We start from the raw sequence: 22,830 nt of genomic DNA on the forward strand, positions 1-22,830 counted from the left end.
ACAAACAGCAACGCTTGCAGGTTAAATTCCTCCTGTTTGTGCTCATCCCACGTACGTACACCGTTTCCATTCCACAGCTGTAAAAGTTCTTCAACTAATGGCCTTAGGTACACATCAATGTCGTTGCCGGGTTGCTTAGGGCCTTGGATGAGAACTGGCATCATAATGAACTTCCGCTTCATGCACATCCAAGGAGGAAGGTTATACATACATAGAGTCACGGGCCAGGTGCTGTGATTGCTGCTCTGCTCCCCGAAAGGATTAATGCCATCCGCGCTTAAACCAAACCATACGTTCCTTTGGTCAGCTGCAAACTCAGCCCAGTACTTTCTCTCGATTTTTCTCCACTGCGACCCGTCAGCGGGTGCTCTCAACTTCCCGTCTTTCTTACGGTCCTCACTGTGCCATCGCATTAACTTGGCATGCTCTTCGTTTCTGAACGGACGTTTCAACCGTGGTATTATAGGAGCATACCACATCACCTTCGCAGGAACCCTCTTCTTGGGGGGCTCGCCGTCAACATCACCAGGGTCATCTCGTCTGATCTTATACCGCAATGCACCGCATACCGGGCATGCGTTCAGATCCTTGTACGCACCGCGGTAGAGGATGCAGTCATTAGGGCATGCATGTATCTTCTGCACCTCCAATCCTAGAGGGCATACGACCTTCTTTGCTGCGTATGTACTGTCGGGCAATTCGTTATCCTTTGGAAGCTTCTTCTTCAATATTTTCAATAGCTTCTCAAATCCTTTGTCAGGCACAGCATTCTCTGCCTTCCACTCCAGCAATTCCAGTACGGTACCGACCTTTGTGTTGCCATCTTCGCAATTGGGGTACAACCCTTTTTTGTGATCCTCTAACATGCGATCGAACTTCAGCTTCTCCTTTTGACTTTCGCATTGCGTCCTTGCATCGACAATGACCCGGCGGAGATCATCATCATCGGGCACTGGTTCCTCTTGATCTTCAGCAGCTTCCCCCATTGCAGCATCATTGGGCACATCGTCTGGTTCCTCTTGATCTTCAGCAGCTTCCCCCATTGCAGCATCACCGTATTCAGGGGGCACATAGTTGTCATCGTCCTCTTCTTCTTCGCCGTCTTCCATCATAACCCCTATTTCTCCGTGCCTCGTCCAAACATTATAGTGTGGCATGAAACCCTTGTAAAGCAGGTGGGTGTGAAGGATTTTCCGGTCAGAGTAAGACTTCGTATTCCCACATTTAGGGCATGGACAACACATAAAACCATTCTGCTTGTTTGCCTCAGGCACTTCGAGAAAATCATGCACGGCCTTAATGTACTCGGAGGTGTGTCTGTCACCGTACATCCATTGCCAGTTCATCTGCGTGCATTATATATAATTAAGTGTGTCAAAAACCATTACAGAACATCATGAATAGATAATTAAGTGACCAAATTAATAGAAGTTCATCATCACATTAAAACCAAAGTACATACATAGTACTCATCTAACAACATATAGCTCTCCAGAGCATCTAATTAATTAAACCATACATTGAAACTATGTAAAACATTTCAATGCGAAAACAAATGCGATCATAATCGCAACCAAGGTAACAATTGATCCAACGGCATAATGATACCAAGCCTCGGTATGAATGGCATATTTTCTAATCTTTCTAATCTTCAAGCGCATTGCATCCATCTTGATCTTGTGATCATCGACGACATCCGCAACATGCAACTCCAATATCATCTTCTCCTCCTCAATTTTTTTAATTTTTTCCTTCAAGAAATTGTTTTCTTCTTCAACTAAATTTAACCTCTCGACAATAGGGTCGGTTGGAATTTCCGGTTCACATACCTCCTAGATAAATAAAATCTATGTCACGTTGGTCGGCATAATTTTCATAAACAATAAATGAACCAATAGTTATAAAGATAATATATACCACATTCTCATAGACAGGACGAGGGCCGACGGGGGCGGATACCAAAACCATCGCACTATATAATAACAAGCAACAAAATAGTAAGAAAATTAGACATGTATCTATCTAAAGTAAGAATTTTTTTCTTTCAGAAAGAAGATAAGAACAAGAGGCTCACCACGGTGGTGCCGGCGATGAGATCGGCATGGGCGATCGACTGCGGTGAAGACGGGAATGGGACGTGACGGGCCGCTAAACCTAGACAAATCTCGAGGAAAATGGAGCTTTGAGGTCGAGCTTCGAGAGGAGAAAGCTTAACTAGTGTGGCTCGGGCATTTCATCGAACACCTCATGTGCATAGGAGGTGAGCTAGAGCACCACAAAGCCCTCCCCTCGCCGGCCAGAGAAAAACAGAGCACTGGAGTGCTCTGCTCGCGGGCGAGGGGTATATATAGGCACCTCATTGGTCCCGGTTCGTGGCATGAACCGGGACTAAAGGGCAGCCTGTGGTCCCGGTTCAAGCCACCAACCAGGACCAATGGTGGTGGGCCAGGAGCGAGGCCCATTGGTCCCGGTTCGTCCCACCAACCGGGACCAAAGGGGCCAGACGAACCAGGACCAATGCCCCCCTGGCCTCACGAACCGGGACCAGTGCCCCCATTGGTCCCGGTTCTGGACTGAACCGGGACTAATGGGCTGACCCGGCCTGAACCAAAGCCTCTTTTCTACTAGAGGAAGAGAATCATGGCGCCAATGGGTACTAGGTTTGAGGTGGAGAAGTTCACGGAACTGAAAACATTGGGTTATGGCAGACATGGGTGAAAGATTTATTGGCACAACAGGGATGCTTGAAGGCGTTATAGGAAGTCATGTCAGCTAAGATGGAATTATATGTGATGGATGATAATTCGCAGGAGATGATTTGGGAGCCTAGGTCGGACTGGACAGTCAGACAGATCGACGCAAGTTGGTTGGTACAGAAAACGGTGGTGGGATTGGCGATGACGACATAAGAGTGTGATGCTGATGGTGACCGACTTCTGGGCGTGGAAACACGTGCCACATGCCCGAGGCTTGTGCGGCTTCGACAAGACTATGGCGCTGGATTGATTCAAGGTGGTGTGTATACACGGAGCTTGAAGTCAATGAGGCGCAGAGGGTGGACTGATCATCTATCATGGAATCATGTTGAAGGTGGACATGGAGTCTGGAAGACCTCACTCTGTGCTGATTGAGGTGCAACGGCGTAAGTCGACAGAGAGTCGAAGCCTGTTCAGTGGGAAAAAAGGAGTGACACATAGTTCGGACTGGAACCAAATGGTCTGATGGAAACATGAAACTCGTCATTGGTCAGTGATGATTGGTGGTACTCTGTAGTGGGGGTTGAGTGGTGTGGGTTCGGACCCTTGAGACTCGCCCGGGACAACGGAGGCTTGACGAGGTAATAGCGGCGAGGCGTGCGGTATGCATGGGACAAGGAGACGGACAGGGCTCTGGTGGTCATACATGTGGTGAGACAACTATGAATTTGACTCGGGATGACTACAAGCAATGGTGAAATTCTTTCAAGTTTCAAACAGATGGTCAAGGAAGAGCGGTGATGTTGAGTTCAGGTAACTCTTATGTGAAACACCCAATATGTGAGTTGTTCACTTTGACTCGGGTCGGCGATCAATGTGTGATGGCGTTGAATAGATACTCTGGTAGTTGGGAGCACAAACTAGACTAAAGAGAAACTCAATTTTGCTCGGGCGTTGACCGTGGTCAAGAAAACGAGGGACTACAAGTTGCATGTGGAGTACATGGAGTCTTTGAAGTAGCAGCGGTACTCATGGGATAAGCTCAAGTCCAATGTACATGGAAATTTGATGCATGGACAAATACAAGGTGGTGGAGAATATTTTTCAAGGTGGAGTTTGTTAGAGTTGTGTCGAATATTGTGTACAAGATAGGTTACAGTTGGACTACTATTGTGTTTACATTGTATGGACTCGTGTCCTAGTAGGACACTTGTATCCTAGGCCTCTCATATATAGTGGCGTAGACACACGATGTAACCTATGCCAACATAAGAGCACAGGCGTGCAAGGTAGAGCCGGCGGCGTGTGTCGGCGCCCGGGTGGCCGGTGTGCGGTATTCTGAAGGTGTCACGGGGAGGAGCGCCCGTAGTCAGGCCCCGGGATGTAGCCATATTGGTGAATCTCGTTAACAAATCTCGGCGTCGTGCTCATGTGATTGCTTGATCCTCGGATCATCAACTAGGCGCCTCGGATTTTTACTGACAGATCTCGTCACTTAAACATAGGTCCATTGCTGCCTTTTTTCATCGAGTTTATTTCCTTCTGCCCCCACGGCCGTGTCATGGCCTCCTTACCCTACAAATCCATCCCCTATATATGCCTACATGGCCATCACCACCTCCATGTCGATAGAGACACATCATTTTGTTTTTCGAAATTGACGACCCGTGGTAAGAGCCCCCTTCACCTAGCTCATCGACCATTGATGTGGTAAGTTGTGCCATAAACCATTAAACTTTGTAGAAGAGCCACTGCCCATTGGCGATCTATGATCACTAACTAATATAACACGCCACGGGAGTCGTCCATGTATTTCGCATTGCATTTGGTGAGTATTTTGCAATTCAATGTTTGTTGTTGTTTTCCAACTAGGATACTAATTAGATGAATAATTTTTGCACTCATGGCCAAATAGCTATGCAAACATAGCAACAGAACATTCCAAGATTCCTCTTGTGTCTAAGGCTATACATGGGAAGAAACGCAAGCAAGTCTTGTTTCGAACTGGCCTTGTACGCAGTGGAAACCCTAAATGGTTTTCTTTCCATTTCCATGTCTCCCCTCTCCCTCCCAACAAATATATATATAAAGCAAATCACATCACTTTTATTTCGTAGATCTACAGGAATCAAAATTACCCTGCCGGCGGCCACCTCCACCCGGAACGACGTCCCCGTCCAGGTATAGGTATACATCATTCGCTAGTATTGCCTATGATCCTAGCTAGAATGTACGCTGTTCTTGGCATTCTCGCGGCATCTTGTGAAGCTCTCATATGCATTATGTTTTTCTGCTTGGTATACAGAAAGAGAGCAATGTCGTCGTCGTCGGGCATGAAGTTGGGCGGCGCTCCGTCGTGGCTGGGGCCGCTGCTCGGCGCGAGATTCTTCCAGCGCTGTGCCGTGCACCCCAGACTGGCCAAGAATGAGTGCAACCACTACTGCCTTAGCTGCGCCGGCGAGGAGAACGCCGTCTGCTGCCCCATGTGCCTCTCCGGCCACCGCGACCACCATGTCCTCCAGGTACATAACATATACAAGCGCATCACGTGCGTAGCAATGGCAGCGGCGGCGTTATAAATTGATGGATATTATTGCAGATACGGCGGTCGTCGTACAAGAACAGCGTGGTGATCCGGGTGGCGGAGCTGGAGGAGGTTGCGGACATGTCCCTGGTGCAGCCATACGTGGTCAACCATGAGAGGGTGATGTACCTCAACCCGAGGCCGCAGGCGCCGCAGCACGCCATCATGTGCTTCAGCCCCGCCGGCGCATACCTGATGTGCGGCCGAAAACTCGTCGACGAAATCTTCCGTTTCTGCTCCCTCGGCTGCAAGGTATACGCGCACAACCTAACATTTCTCGTGCATGATTTCCTAACATTTCTGTGCATTCACTAAGCGGGCGCGATGCCAATGTATAGGATCGATTGGAAAGCTAGCTTAGATTACACCCGGTCATGATGCTAGCGGAGTTGAAATCATCAAAATGCTTTGTCAACCAGTACATCGAATATGTTTACATGTTCCGACCGATCGACTTAAGTGGTGCATAATCCTCAGCCGAGGAACTACCTCCTAATATCATATCCCAGTGAGCAAAACATATTTGGATCCAAACACGTCAAATCTAATCTTTGGAGTATGATATGAATTAATGTTCTTTATTTGTCATTTTTGTTACTGACATGAGTTCCATCTACTAGCAAAGTATACAAATGCTGCCAGTCTTAGGCATCTGATTGTTCAGACATGCAGCCTACATACATCTACTAACTAGCTGGTCTATATACTTGACTCATGTAAATTTATGTTTCCCGTTGATGTCAGCTTGAAGGAATGGTGTCTGATCCCAACTTGACATTCATTCTTGATCCGGAATGCAAGTTGGAATACTCAGACTCAGACTCAACAGGAGAAGAAGATGACGGCGGCCATCTGCCAGGGCCTAGCAACTTTCAGCCAATTGGAGGGACTAGCTACCGCCGCCAGCCAAGGAAGGGCGTCTGTGGCCCACCTCAACAGTCGCCCTTCTACTGATCTTCGTTGTTTCTGGTCCGACATCGACATGGTTTTACATTTCCATCAATTCATGAGCAACAGCGCTTCATTTGAGACATGTTGATCTTCCTTTCTTTCTAGAGATAGGTCAAGATACAGTGTTTCGGTTGGTCTGAAAATGGTGTGTCAGCATGCCTCGAATATATATTATGCATTATAATGCCCGTGTTTGGCACTTATTTACAATATTGTGGATGCTAGCAGGTGCTTGCTATTTATTTTTTATGCTACAATGTAGTGATTTCCTAGATTAAAAACAATGTTCTCCTAAACTATTGCTTCGGTTTCCACCTAGTTTTTTAGTCTCGCTTTACCCATAAACTAGAATACTTTAGCAGCGGTACCACCCCACCCCCACCCACGCGATCCATTTTCTATGAGCAAACGCATTAAAAATTCAACAGTTTTGTTAAATTCATGCATATAGGTTGTGGTGCAAAGTCTATGAATGTATTTTATTTGCGTAAGATATCATCATGTATGGCTGGTGCAAAAAATAATTAACTTGTTCACTTTTCTCTTTACATAAATCACAAACTTCCATATTTTTTGTTACCAAGTTTGCAAGGAAATACTCGATGTCATAATTGACATGTAAGATTTGTTCGTTTTTTTTTTGTAAATCTCCTACAATTATTTTGTCATTATATAAACCGATGGGGGCTACAATAGATAAAATAATTGATCGGGGCAAAATAAGCAAAATGAGCAAAAAATAATAATATTTTTGAAGGAGAGGGTATTTTTTCTTTATACTGAAGTGATGACCTAATTCTAATGATCTGTAAACTTATTTCATTATCTGTAGTTTCAGCAATCACCATTTCTAATTAGGCCGAGGAAGGGCGTTCAAATGGGCCTTTTCTCGTCCAGTACCGTTTGCTTTTGGTTAGTGTCAGTGATGTCAACATGGTTTGTTCTGTAAATTGCATCTTTAAAAGGTCCGTACATTCAGACATATTTTGTCGCTATACTGGATGTAGATCTTTTATTATTATTATACAACAACCTACACTCTATGAATTAAGGGCAAATGAGCATCCAAATTTCATGTAAGAGAAACTTGTGTGCATCTTGAAGGAAGTTGCCTCCAAATACTCCCTCCATTTTTATTTACTCATATATTAGCTTTGACTGAGGTCAAACCTTAAAATGTCTGACCAAGTTTAGAGAAAACAATATGTACATTTTAGACTGTAAAAAAACTATATGTCGTGAAAAATATATTGAATGATGATTATAATAATATTGATTTAGTATTATATATGTTAATATATTTTCTATAAACTGCCTCAAGTTTATAAAGTTTGACTCCAGACAAAACTACTATTCAGAGTAAATAAACGACCGCGGGGGGGGGGGGGGGGGGGGGGGGGGGGGGGGGGGGGGTACTAGTTCCAAGGAAATGGCGAGACCGCCTCCAAGCTGTAGACAATGTGTTCAAAAAATATCGGTTGTGCATAGAAAATCACAAAAAAATCAACTATGCACGGCAGATGCTCCCTTGTCAAAGACAAGAAGATTGTGCACGCATCCATAAAATAAAATAAATTTAGTCTTTCATCCTAACGAATCAAGTTCATTTTGAAGTTTAGTGGAAATCCAAATGCATTTGCTTGGCACACGACTCACTCTAATACTTACACACTATATTTTTTAACTTTTTGAAACTCTTCAACTCAGTATTGAAAATTGTAATACTAGGAACAGGCGCTCTCTATAGTACAAAATCCACGTACCGATGTTTTACGACAATAATATTATACTATCATAAACTCCATAGAAAAACAAATTCAATCTATAGCTCGAGAAAAAAATACAAATGCTCAGCACTATCTCATGCATGTTATCCTGTACTCCCTTCGGTCCTTTATTTTTACTTCGTGTATTAGATTTCTGTCAAGTCAAAGTTCGCAAAGTTTGAACAAATTTATATTAAAAAAATATCAACATCTACAATACCAAATATATACTATGAAGCTACATTCATAACAAATATAAAAATGTTGATTTGGCATTGTGAATGTTGATATTTTTCTTATAAGTTTGGTCAAAGTAGAGATGTTTTGACTTTGGACAAAACTTATATGCAGACTAAAAAGGACCGGAGGAAGTACTATTTCTATGTGTGCTTTCCCTAAATTTTAGAATCATGTTGATATAGACTATGTGAAGCCTAACATCCTGCTGGTAAAGAATATGTGAAGCCGACACATAAAAATGTTTATATATTCACCGCGCCCCGTGTAAAATTTGTGCAAACATGAAAGAGCTCTCTAAAAGCACCAACGAAAGCCTACCGCTAGAGAACTGAATACAGCCAGATCTCTTGATGGCGGTGGCGCTTTCCAATGAGTAACTCCTCCAAAGATCTTCTACACCACCTCCATCGATGGCTTTTCCTGGCACTTTATGCTTCACATACTTCTACTTCTCCCCGCTGAAGTATGTGGGTTCTTTTCTCATTGTTGTGGTGGCAAGTTGTTTTCGATATTAGTTGCCCAGCTAGAAGACCAAAATGTACTTGCCAATCTTTCGAGGATGATGGCACTATCAGATCTGCCTCAAGAAAGCTCCACTGGAGCTTGTTGTCGCTCAACTAGATGTGCAATCGATCTAGCATCAAGGTCAAACAGGTTGCTCCATGTTTCTCCCACTGGTGCAGCGATCAAAAAGCGACTCTGCTCCTCCTGATATCCTCCATCGATCTTGTTGGTTTCGTTCGATTTTTTCTTGTCGCTCTGGTGGCGTGAGGGAGGGGGCCCCGATACTCCGCTATTGTGTCATAGTTATAGTCAGGGTCAGTGTATCTAGCGGTGATGAACATAGGATAAGTATCGTGATTACATTTGATCTGGTTTCAAATGTAGTAGATAGTGACTTTTTTCCTAGAGAGTTGAAGCCTATTCAGTGGGAAAAAAGGAGTGACACATAGTTCAGACTGGAACCCAATGGTCTGATGGAAACGTGAAACTCGTCATCTGTTGGTGATGATCGGTGGTACTCTGCAGTGGGGGTTGAGTGGTGTGGGTTCGCAAACCTTGAGACTCGACCGGGACAATAGAGGCTCGACGAGGTAATAGCAGAGAGGCGTGCGGTATGCACGGGACATGGAGACGAACCAGGGCTCTGGTGGTCATACATGTGGTGAGACAACTGCGAATGCGGGATGACTACATGCAATGGTGAAATTCTTTCAAATTTCAAACAGATGGTCAAGGAAGATCGGTGATGTTGAGTTCAGGTAACTCTTATGTGAAACACCCAATATGTGAGTTGTTCACTTTCACGCTGGTCGGTGATCAGTGTGTGATGGCGTTGAACAGATACTCTGGTAGTTGGGAGCACAAACTAGACTAAAGAGAAACTCAATTTTGCTCGGGCGTTGACCGTGGTCAAGAAAAGGAGGGACTACAAGTTGCAGGTGGGGTCACATGGAGTCTTTGGAGTAGCAGCGGTACTCATGGGATAAGCTCAAGTCCAATGTACATGGAAATTTGACGCATGGACAAATTCAAGGTGGTGGAAAATATTCGCCAAGGTGAAGTTTGTTAGAGTTGTGTCGAATATTGTGTACAAGATAGGTTACAGTTGGACTCTGAGTAGTATTGTGTTTACATGGTATGGAGTCGTGTCCTAGTAGGACACTTGTATCCTAGGCTTCTCATATATAGTGGGGTAGACAAACGGTATAACCTATGCCAACATAAGAGCACAGACGCGCAAGGGGGAGCCGGCGGCGTGTGCCGGCGCCCGAGTGGCCGGTGTGCGGTATTGTGAAGGTGTCACAGGGAGGAGCGCCCGTAGTCAGGTCCCGGGATGTAGCCATATTGGTGAATCTCATTAACAAATCTCGCTGTCGTGCTCATGTGATTGCTTGGCCCTCGAATGATCGACTAGGCGCCTCGGATTTATACTGACAGATCTCGTCACTTAAACATAGGTCCATTGCTGCCTTTTCTCATCGAGTTTTTTAGCTTCTGCCCCCACCGCCGTGTCACGGCCTCATTACCACCCTACAAATCTATCCCCTATATATGCCTACATGGCCATCACCACCTCCATGTCGATAGAGACACATCATTCTGTTTTTTGAAATTAACGACCCGTGGCAAGAGGCCCCTTCACCTAGGTCATCGACCATTGATGTGGTAAGTTGTGACCTAAATCATTAAACTTTGTAAAAGAGCCACTGCTCATTGGCGATCTATGATCAGTAACTAATATAACACGCCACGGGAGTCGTCCATGTATTTCGCGTTGCATTTGGTGAGTATTTTGCAATTTAATTTTTGTTGTTGTTTTTCAACTAAGATATTAATTAGATGAATAATTTTTGCACTCATGGCCAAATAGCTATGCAAACATAGCAACAGAACATTTGAAGATTCCTCTTGTGTCTAAGGCTATACATGGAAAGAAACGCAAGCAAGTCTTGTTTCGAACTGGCCTTGTACGCAGTGGAAACCCTAAATGGTTTTCTTTCCATTTCCATGTCTCCCCTCTCTCTCCCAGCAAATATATATAAAGCAAATCACATCACTTTTATTTCGTAGATCTACAGGAATCAAAATTACCCTGCCGGCGGCCACCTCCACCCGGAACGACGTCCCCGTCCAGGTATGATCCTAGCTAGAACGTACGCTGTTCTTGGCATTCTTGCGGCATCTTGTGAAGCTCACATGTGCATTATGTTTGTCTGCTTGGTATACAGAAAGAGAGCAATGTCGTCGTCGTCGGGCATGAAGTTGGACGGCGCTCCGTCGTGGCTGGGGCCGCTGCTCGGCGCGAGGTTCTTCGAGCGCTGTGCCGCGCACCCCAGACTGGCCAAGAATGAGTGCAACCACTACTGCCTTAGCTGCGCCGGCGAGGAGAACGCCGTCTGCTGCCCCATGTGCCTCTCCGGCCACCGCGACCACCATGTCCTCCAGGTATTTAACATATACAAGCGCATCACGTGCGTAGCAATGGCAGCGGTGGCGTTGTAGATTGATGGATATTATTGCAGATACGGCGGTCCTCGAGGTACGGCGAGGTGATCCGGGTGGCGGAGCTGGACGAGGTTGCAGATATGTCCCTGGTGCAGCCATATGTGGTCAACCATGAGAGGGTGGTGTACCTCAACCCGAGGTCGCAGGCGCCACAGCACGCCGTCAAGTGCTTCAGGCCCGCCGGCGAATGCCTGGTGTGCGACCGGAAACTCGTTGAGCCAATCTTCCGTTTCTGCTCCATCTCCTGCAAGGTATACGCGCCTACCACCGCCTCTCTCATGCATGCTTTCCTAGCATCTATGTACATTCCCTGAGCGGGCGACATGTCGATAGATAGGATCGATTGGAAAGCTGGGTTAGATTACACCCTACCGTGATGCTAGAAATTACACCCTACCGTGATGCTATATATATATATATATAGACATCTTATTGTCCAGACATGCATCCTATATACATCTACTAGCTAGCAATTCTATATAATGTACTCATGTAAATTTATGTTTCCTCGTTGATGTCAGCTCCATGCAATGGTGTCTGATCCCAACTTGACATTCATTCTTGATCCCGAATGCAAGTGGGAATACACAAACTCAGACGAAGAAGAAGAAGGCGGCGGCGATGTGCCTGGGCCTAGCAACTTTCAGCTGGTTGGAGGGACAAGCTACCGCCGCCAGCCTCGGAAGGGCGTCTGTGGCCCCCCTCAACGGGCGCCCTTCTATTGATCATGGTTGTTTTTGTAGGTGCTCGGTTACAACCGACGTCAACATGGTTTTACATTCCAATCATTTCAACGACAACCGCTTCTTTCATTAGATACATGTTGATCATCTTCCTCTCGTGGTCTAGTGATGCGTGAAGACTGGAATTTTGGTTGGTTTGAAGATGGTGTGTTAGCTGCCTCGAATATACATTATGCATGTTGTAATGCCGGTGTTTGGCACCTATTTAAAATATTGTGGATGCTCTATTTCAAGTGTCTTTCTTTTTTTGGATGCTATAATATAGTGCCTTGTATTTTATTTTAAACATAGTTTTTCTCCAAAACTATTGCTTCAGTTTCCCCCTAAATTTCTAGTCTCACCTTACCCGTAAAGTAGAATTCTTTGGAAGCAGTACCACCCACACCCTGGCCAACCAGATCCATTTTCTACGAGTAAACACATTAAAATTTCAACAATTGTGTTAAATTCATGTACATATGTTGCCGTGTAAAGTCTATGAATGATTTTGTTTGCATAAAGTATGATCATGTATGACTGGTGCAAAAAAATTAATAACATGTTCACCTTTTCTCTTCACATAGATCACCAACTGTCACTTTACAAGGAAATACACGATGTTATAATACATGTATGATTTGTTTTTTATTTTTGTAAAACTTCTACAATATTTTTGTTATTAGAAACTGGTGGGGGCTACAGTGCTTTGGGATATGATAATTGAAGGGGCAAAGTAAACAAAATGATCACTAGGAGAGGGTGATTTTTTATTTATATTGAAGTGACGATCTATTTCTAGTGATTGGTAAACTTATTTCATTATCTGTAGTTTCAGAAAATCACAATTTCTTATTAGGCCAAGGAAGGGCATCCAAATGGATCCCTTTTCTTCCAGTACCGGTTGCTTTTAGTTGGTACTAGTGATGTCAATATGGCTTGTTCTATAAGTTGCATGACTAAAAGCTCGCACGTTCGAACATAGTTTTGTCACTATACTAGATGTAGGAAAAAAATATTACACAGCATGCTACACTCTATGAATTAAGGGCAAATGAGCAATCAAATATCATGTATGAGAAACACGTACATCTTGAAGGAAGTTGCCTCCAAATACCACATTTGTTTTTATTTACTCCTTGTATTAGCTTTGACTGAAGTCAAACTTTACAATGTTTCACCAACTTCATAGAATACAATATGTACATTATTTTAAAATATATTCAATGATGAATCTAATGGGATCGATTTGGTATTGTATTAAGTTATTTCCAATAAACTTGGTCAAAATTTACAAATTTGGATTTCCGACAAAGCTACTATACAAAGTAAATAAAAATGAAGGGATTACTAGTTCCGAGAAAATGACGAGACCTCCTCCAAGCTACAATATTCGATGCTCAAGACAATGTGTTTTCAAAACTATCAACTGTGCATGGAAACTCGCAAAAAAGAATCAACTGTGGACGAGACATGCTCCGTTGTGAAAAAGAAGAAGATTTTGAGCTCATTCATAAAATAAAATAAAATCTATTTTTCATGCTAATGAATCAAGTTCCTTTTGAAGTTTGGTGGAAACCAGATTCATTTGCCAGCACATGACTCACTCTAATATGTACTCCCCCTGTAAACTACTATAAGACGTTTTAGAGCACTACTTGAAACTGAAGTCTTATATTAGTTTATAGAGGGAGTACAAACTATAGTTTTTGACTTTATTGAAACTCTTCAACTCAGTATTGAAATTTGTAATAAAGGGAACATGCAATCCCAAGAGCACAAAATCCATAATCCAAAGTTTTGATGAAAAAAATTGTCTACTATCATAATCTCCATAGAAAAACAAATTCAATCTACTGCCCGAGAAAAAAAGACACAAATGCTCGAGACTATCCCACATATGTTATCCAATACTATCTTTACGTGTGCTTTCCCTAAATTTTAGAGTCTTGTTGATACGGAGTGTGTGAAGCACAAGTATTATATATATGTTACCAAAATAATAAGATGTGCCATGTCATGAGAAATAAAAAATAAATATTGTTGGAGTCAATGGTTTAGTTTATGAATAAAACTATGACAAATTTGATGAACCAGACTATGAAAGACATGATGATGTACCCACTAAAGTAGCAAATCTATTGAGGATGTGTGTCCTTACATAAGTTTTGCCATGACAAAGAACTCTCATATATAGCAACAAGAACATCAAAATTACTATTCCATACTCCATCCATTCCAATGATTAAGGTGCACACGCATTCCAAAATTCAACCTAGACCATGAATTGGACCAATCAAAAGCGGGGTATATGTGACATAAATTCTACCCTTGAATTCATATTCGAAAGAAGTTTCTCAATGGTATATTTTTGGAGTCATATAAATAAATATTCTTAATATAATTTATGGTAAAAGATAGATTTAGGTATCACTAGTAGAAAACGGCCCATTTGTCCTGGTTCCAGAGGCCCGTTAGCCCCGGTTCTGGAACCGGGACTAAAGGGTCGGGACTAAAGCCCAAAACTTTGTCCCGGTTCGCTTACGTTGGTCGGCATAATTGTCATAAACACTAAATGAACCAAATAGTTATAAAAGATAATATATACCACATCCGAATCATAGACAGGACGAGGGCCGACGGAGGCGGATACCAAAACCATCGCACTATATAATAACAAACAATAATAAAAGTAAGAAAATTACACAAGTATCTACCTAAATCATACAAGTAAGAACGTTTTTCTTTCAGAAAGAAGATAAGAAGAAGAGGCTAACCATGGTGGTGCCGGCGACGAGATCGGCACGGACGATCGACGGCGGTGAGGACGGGGATGGGACAGGACAGACCGCCAAACCTAGACAAATCTTGAGGAAAATGGAGCTTGGACAAGGAGCTTCGAGAGGAGAAAGCTTAAGTGTGGCTCGGGTATTTCATCGAACACCTCATGTGCATAGGAGGTGAGCTAGAGCACCACAAAGCTCTCCCACAGCCGGCCATAAAAACAGAGCAGTGCACTGCTTTGCTCGCGGCAGGGGGTATATATAGGCTTCCCTTTGGTCTCGGTTTGTGGCTGGAACCGGGACTAAAGGACCCAATTTGGTCCCGGTTCCAGCCACAAACCGGGACCAATGGTTGTGGGCCAGGAGCGAGGCCCATTGGTCCCGGTTCGTGTCTGGAACCGGGACCAAAGGGGTGAGACGAGCCGGGATCAATGGCCCACGAGGCCCGGCCGGCGCCCTGGCCTCACGAACCGGGACAGATGCCGTTCGTGAGTGAACTGGGATTAATGGGCTTTTCAGGCCTGGACCAAAGCCCTGTTTTCTACTAGTGTATGTGAGCACGTCTTATTCATTGGAACGGAGGTAGTACATGCCGAAAATATAGCGCACAATATATTTGTCCTAAGTAAAGCTTTGTGAACTTTGAACAACTATATAGGAAAATATATAAACATTTACAATAGAAAATAAATATGATATGAAAATAAATTTCATGATCAATCGAATGGTATTGATTTGGTATTGTAATATTAGTATTATTTTATAAACTTGGTCAAAGATTATAAATTTGATTTAATACAAAACTAGTACACAATATATTTGGAAACAGAGGGAATATTGATAATTTTGTCGAGGACGATGAAACCTAGCTACACTAGATATAAAGTTACATTTTACTAATTGGCAGAAAACTAAACCTCATTATGTGTAAAAATGTCATGATTATGTGTGTAATATTAATCTATTTGCTTGTCCTAAGTTTACAATATTTCAAAGCATGAATAAACCTTAAATTTTAATGCGATCTCTTACAAGAGACACCACCAGAGGGTCACTGGAAGGTACTAATAGGCTGGGCCTCCAATGACGTGTGCTGCTTAACTATGTCACTTATACTTACGTTGTTTGCAAGCTGCTCATCATCCGTAGTCATATAGTAACTCACCACCAATATAGCACATGACAAGTTAACCAACACTAGCTAAGGGTAAATAACTCATCATCATTCTAGCGCATGACAAATACTACCTAGGACCTACTCCTCTCTCTTAGGTAAAATAGCATAAAACAGGTAAACCCCTCCATCTCCATTATGGAGAATATAGATCCACCTGTCTCCAATTTGTGGCATGCGCGCACCATGCTGTCTCCAAGTGGTTGCCTGCGCGCATTCATTACTTTGCTCCATCCTCAGATTTTGAGGTCTTCAACTCTTCGGGAAATCGAGTATGCACTGTGGAAAGCCACCGGCAAACTTGGTTGTAAGCTAACAATATCCATCTCAACTTCGTCATACATCAGCGTGAGGGTGAAGCACCTATTGTTATCCAGGTGAGGTCTGTCGCACATACCCCCGTCGTTGGTGCAGTAATCGTACTCTGGGATCCTATCGTCGTCAGACATTTCCTGTTTTCATAATTCAAAGATTAAAAATCGACGGCGATTACCAGGAACTCAACACACAGATCATTATTCAGCACGGGTTGACTTTCGGTGTCGAGTCTTCCTTGAAAATTCTCATCTTCCGTGGTGTATATGGTGGGCACTCCCACACTGATATTGCGACCATCGGTGATGGTCGCTCCTTCCTTCTTTCCCGAGTGCATTAAACCAAAATGTCTAGCACACGCGAAAGAAGGAAAAGCGACCCCCATGACAACAGTAGGGATTCTTCCTCTCTAATATATCAACCGTCGGTGATGGTCGCATCCCCCGCTTCCCTCGTGCATTACCAAGTTAGTCGGGACTAGCTATATAGATATAGAAGATTTCATGGTCTTACTTGCTAGTTGGATTCTCTAGTATTCTAGTAAAAAATGTTAGAAGGAAACACACCATAAGTCTAGAATTTTAAAATCTTTGTAATTTGACATCAAAAAAGTGGCTACCAATGTTTTTTGTGTGTGAACCAACAAAACAATTGCAATACTTAAGGTGGATTTGTGCTAAGACAACGGATCTCTAGTTAGAGCAAAGTGGGTTTTTTTTTTTTTGAACATCAGTACAGACACAAGCGCATACCTTGTGCGGGGCTGTGTTTATGCTGGGCCTTAAATAGCCCAACATGAAAATGTCAAGTGAGAGTCTAGCCCGGTTTGAAACAGGCAAACAATAGATTTTATCAATTTAAAGTTTGCTTCTTCTAAGAAAAAATCTATTTAAAGTTTGCTAAAAGAAATATATTTAAATATGTTACCCCTAAAAAATCTATTTAAACATATTAGTTTAATCATTGAAAAGTACGGAAATGTATTATTATGTTTAATAAAATCATGCATTTTAGATATTTGGGGCTTTCATGCTGGGCATTCAGTCAGAAACTAGAGTCCAAGCTTGGGCCGACTTCTATTTTCTGGGATTGGGTTCCAAGGCCTAGGTTTAGAGACATCTGCTGGCATAACATAGTGACACATACAATTGATCCGGGATGGCGAAAATTGTATGTGCTCACAATTTATCCTGAGATATTCACTAACCTCTGCACGATCAAAACTTTAATGATTTGTGCATGTCACATGATCTCACAAGGGATGGAACTAAATTATTCATGGCCAAGGTTGGATCTTCACATCTGACTTTTTCGACACAAGTTCTTTACATATCAGGTTTGTTTTCAACATTTCTAAAGATGAGTATATTTTGGGGTCTAGAGCTCAGTTTACAGCCAAGATTGCTCAGGATGTAGGTTCTCCCTTGAACCGCACCAATGTAAGAACTTCTATTATCATGGTGTGTTGTCTTACGTCACTTGTCCCATTGCCAACCTCGTAATATTGTAGTTCTAAAATTTGGATTATGCTTCTGTTTTTACATTAAAATACAATATAAATCTGGTTGAGAACACACCAGCGGACGAAATGAAAGAATGGGTTACGCTTTGTCCATCGCCATTACATACACTCATCGTTCCTCCTACCCCACCCATGATTTGCATGCATATGCACTGTGCCTCGTCCCTAGGCCTCCTCCCTGCCATGCCTCCTATGCATTACCCATCTACCAGTACGTCCGTCACAAGGGGCGCCTCCCTTGCAAACTGTGCTGTTATCACGTCCTTTGGTGTCAGCCATCTTATTTTGAAGAAATCTATGACCGGGGGTGGTGATCTCGTCGCCTAAACGTAGGTCCGTCGCTGCCTTTCTCTCATCGAATTTTTTCCGTCTGCATCCACCACCGTGTCATTGCCTCCTTACCATCATACAAATCTATCCCCTATGACCACATGGCCATCACCGCCTTCCTTGATGATAGAGACACATCATTTTGTTTTTCTCACATGTTATGTGCAGTAGAAATTGACAACCGGTGGCAAGAGGCCCCTTCACCCTGTTCAGCGACCATTGATGTGGTAAGTGATGACCTAAACATTTAAACTTTGTAGAAGAACCATTGCCCATTGGCGAACTACAATCACTAACTAACACGTCACGCGAGTTGTCCAAGAATATTTCATTGCATATGGGTGAGTACTAGTATTTGGCAATTCGATTTCTATTGTTATTTTTCAACTAGGATGTTGATTAGATATTTTATAGATGATTATGTTTTTGCAGTCATGGTCGAATAGCTATGCAAACATAGAAACAGAACATTTGAAGATTCCTCTTGGGTCTATATATATATGGCTATACATGGAAAGGAACGCAAGCAAGTCTTGTTTCGAGCTGACCTTGTAGGCACTGGAAACCCTACATGGTTTTCTTTCCATTTCCATGTCTCCCCTCTCCCTCCCAACAAATATATATAAAGAAAATCTCATCACTTTCATTTCGTAGATCTATAGAAATCGAAATTACCCCGCCGGCGGCCACCTCCACCCGGAACGACGCCTCCGTCCAGCCGTCCAGGTACAACAGCGCATAGATACATATCAATCGTAGTATTGCCTATGATCCTAGCAAGAACGTACGCTGCATCTTCTGAAGCTTACATCACATATGCATTCTGTTTGTCTGCTTGGTATACAGAAAGAGTGAAATGTCGTCGTCGACGGGCATGAAGTTGGGCGGAGCTCCGTCGTGGCTGCGGTCGCTGCTTGGCGCGAGGTTCTTCCAGCCGTGCGCCGCGCACCCCCAACTGGTCAAGAACGAGTGTAACCACTACTGCCTTAACTGCGCAGGTGAGGAAGACGCCGTCTGCTGCCCCATGTGCCTCTCCGGTCACCGCGACCACCACGTCCTGCAGGTATGTAACATATACAAGCGCATCACGTGCCTAGCAATGGCAGCGGCGGCGTTGTAGCTTGATCTTGCCTCCGTACACTAGTAGAAAAAGAGGCTTCCATACGCCCCCATTAGTCCCCAAAATAATCAAACCGCGATAAAAGGGGTCTTTAGTCGCGGTTCGGGAGGAGACCCGCGACCAACTATCTGGGCCCAGCGCGCTCGGTCGACAGTTGGCGGACGGGAGGGGCTTTAGTCCCGGTTGGCCTGGCCAACCGGGACTAAAGGTCCCGAAGGCCTTTAGTCGCGGTTGGCCAGGCCAACCGGGACTAAAGGCCCATCCAGCTGGCGGACGGGAGGGGCTTTAGTCCCGGTTGGCCTGGCCAATCGGGACTAAAGGTCCCGAAGGCCTTTAGTCGCGGTTGGCCAGGCCAACCGGGACTAAAGGCCCATCCCTATATATAGGACTCAGCTCACTTCACTTCACTCAGCTCACTTCACAATATTCAGAAGGGGGTGGTGGGTTTGCTTTTGGTTCCTCCTATGCACACAAGGTGTTCGATGAAATGCCCGAGAGCCTGAAACAAACATGATATGAAGTGTCCGAGCCACACTTGAGCTTTCTCATTTATTTTTCCTCCGCGATCGCGGTTAGCAACTTGAACCTTTCATGTGTCATTGATAAAATATGCATGTGTGTAGTTCATTGTTTAATTTGTATTATTTCTAGCTAGTTAGTTTAACAAATGCATGATGGTTAATTATATACTTTATATAATAATAATGCAGATAAATCGGCAATGGATGTACGGTCCCCGACTCTCCGGCGAGTTCACTACGGGTTTGAAAGATTTCCTCGTAGTGGCAAATGCGAACAAGCAGCAAGGTTTTATTATCTGTCCATGTGTTGTCTGTAAGAATCAGAAGGGTTACTCCTCCTCAAGAGACGTTCACATGCACCTGCTTCGGCACGGTTTCATGCGAAGCTATAATTGTTGGACCAAGCATGGAGAAAGAGGGGTTAGAATGGAAGAAGATGAAGAAGGGGATGATATCGATGACAACTATCATGATCATTTCGGTGATACTTTCATGGAGGATGATGCTGAAGGTGGGGAAGGGTTAGGTGAAGGTGAAGAAGAGGCACATGATGAGCCCGCTGATGATCTTGGTCGGACCATTGCTGATGCACGGAGACGCTGCGAAACTGACAAGGATAGGGAGAATTTGGATCGCATGTTAGAGGATCACAAAAAGTCGTTGTATCCAGGATGCGATAATAGTCTGAAAAAGCTGGGCTGCACACTGGATTTGCTAAAATGGAAGGCACAGGAAGGTGTAGGTGACTCATCATTTGAAAATTTGCTGAAAATGTTGAAGAATATGTTTCCGAAGAATAACGAGTTGCCCGCCAGTACGTACGAAGCAAAGAAGGTCGTCTGCCCTCTAGGTTTAGAGGTTCTGAAGATACATGCATGCATTAACGACTGCATCCTCTACCGCGGTGAATACGAGAATTTGAATGAATGCCCTGTATGCACTGCATTGCGTTATAAGATCAGAGGCGATGACCCTGGTGACGATGTTGAGGGCGAGAAACCCAGGAAGAGGGTTCCCGCCAAGGTGATGTGGTATGCTCCTATAATACCACGGTTGAAACGTCTGTTCATGAACAAAAAGCATGCCAAGTCGTTGCGATGGCACAAAGAGGACCGTAAGTCCGACGGGGAGTTGAGACACACCGCTGATGGAACGCAATGGAGAAAGATCGACAGAGTGTTCAAAGATTTTGCAGCTGACGCAAGGAACATAAGATTTGGTCTAAGTACTGATGGCATGAATCCTTTTGGCGAGCAGAGCTCCAGCCATAGCACCTGGCCCGTGACTCTATGCATCTACAACCTTCCTCCTTGGTTGTGCATGAAGCGGAAGTTCATTATGATGCCAGTGCTCATCCAAGGTCCAAAGCAACCCGGGAACGACATCGATGTGTACCTAAGGCCATTAGTTGATGAACTTTTACAGTTGTGAGCCAGACCTGGTGTACGTGTCTGGGATGAGCACAAAGGAGAGGAATTTGACCTACGAGCGTTGCTTTTTGTAACCATCAACGATTGGCCTGCTCTCAGTAACTTTTCGGGACAGACAAATAAGGGATACAATGCATGCACGCACTGCTTACATGAGACTGAAAGTGTACGTTTGGTTAATTGTAAGAAGAACGTGTACCTGGGTCATCGTCGATTTCTTCCCCGAAATCATAACGTAAGAAAGAAAGGCAAGCATTTCAACGGCAAGGCAGATCACCGGCCGAAGCCTGCGGAACGTACTGGTGCTGAGATATTTGATATGGTCAAGGATTTGAAAGTCATCTTTGGAAAGGGTCCTGGCGGACAATCAGTTCCGCGGGGAGTTGACGGGCACGCACCCATGTGGAAAAAGAAATCTATATTTTGGGAGCTAGAATATTGGGAAGAAGAAAAGGAAGAAGAAAAGGAAGAAGAAAAGGAAGAAGAAAAGAAAAAAGAAAAGGAAGAAGAAAAGGAAAAAACAAAATATGAAAAGGAAGAAGAAAAGGAAGAAGAAAAGGAGTGCTCAATAATCTTATTTTTTAATTCCTCCTCCTCTATGTCCCCTTAATCTTATTTTTTAATTCCTTTATACTTAAAGAATTTTTACTACATGCAGGAGTGACATATGGCGGACGATAGAGCCGAGCCGCTTAGGGATCCGGAGGCTGAACGTTATTTAATGGGCATCATCAACAACGAGATTCCTTATGTGTCGGGCTTAGAATATGAGCAAGAAGAGGATGTAGTCTCTTCTTTTCTGAACCTTGACGGTGGAACAGACATTGTCGATGATCAAGAAGGTGAAGGAACGGACATTGTCGACGGAGGTCAACCGTCAACAAACGACGATCTCGAATTGCAAGTAGCAACCACCTCCGGCGAGGTATATATATACATTGAGCCTCTCGTGATACAAACTTACTGAAATATGAATACATATGTATTAACACGCGCGACTCTCTTTCTTTTTTTAGCCCTCGGCCGGATCGAGTACGACAAAGCGTGGCAAATCCAAGGCGATGAAAACAGGAGAAATATATGCCATTGAGTTTGTCAGTGAAACCGGCAAGCCCCTACAGTACACCTCAAAGTTTATCAACCAATGCGGAGTCGTTGTTAGAGACAACGTCCCGATCACCGTCCAGGAATGGAAGGATCCAAAGAAGGCACGTCTTGGTTTCAGTTTTGTCGACAAGAGAACGAAAAAGGATTGCTGGAGAAAGCTTATGGAACATTTCATTCTACCTCCGGAATACAACAAAGTCGATGAATTCGGTAACGAGGTTCCGGGTGGACGTGAGAGGAGGAGGCTAGTTAAAGAGTTCGCTCTTCAGAAGATGGGCGAAGCATTCCGGAACTTCAAGAAAAATTTAACCCGTGACTATGTCAACAAGGGCAAGACTCCGAATTTCAATGGACAACATGAGAAACTGAAAGATGATTGGCCAGAATTTGTGAGGCAAAAGCAATCGGAGCATTTCAAGGAAATATCGAAAAAAAATAAGGATAATGCGAGTAAGAAAAAGTTCCATCATATTATGGGGCCAGGAGGATACCGCCTTTCGGAGCCTAGGTGGCAGAAGATGGAGGAGGACCTGAGGGTGCGAGGAATCCCTCTAGGTACAGAG

At 43.8% G+C, this 22,830-nt stretch overlaps 1 protein-coding gene across 1 annotated transcript; it reads left to right on the forward strand.

The window, feature by feature from the left end:
* Positions 1 to 5,011: 5,011 nt before the first annotated feature.
* Positions 5,012 to 6,234, forward strand: LOC109752207 (protein RGF1 INDUCIBLE TRANSCRIPTION FACTOR 1-like). The gene is made up of 3 exons (XM_020311110.1): positions 5,012 to 5,218; positions 5,296 to 5,532; positions 6,025 to 6,234. Exons 1-3 carry the CDS (start codon positions 5,012 to 5,014, stop codon positions 6,232 to 6,234), a joined length of 654 nt encoding a protein of 217 aa, XP_020166699.1.
* The last annotated feature ends 16,596 nt before the right edge of the window (positions 6,235 to 22,830 follow it).

This window comes from Aegilops tauschii, chromosome 2 (assembly GCF_002575655.3).
Source record: "Aegilops tauschii subsp. strangulata cultivar AL8/78 chromosome 2, Aet v6.0, whole genome shotgun sequence".
Classification (NCBI taxonomy): Eukaryota; Viridiplantae; Streptophyta; class Magnoliopsida; order Poales; family Poaceae; genus Aegilops; species Aegilops tauschii.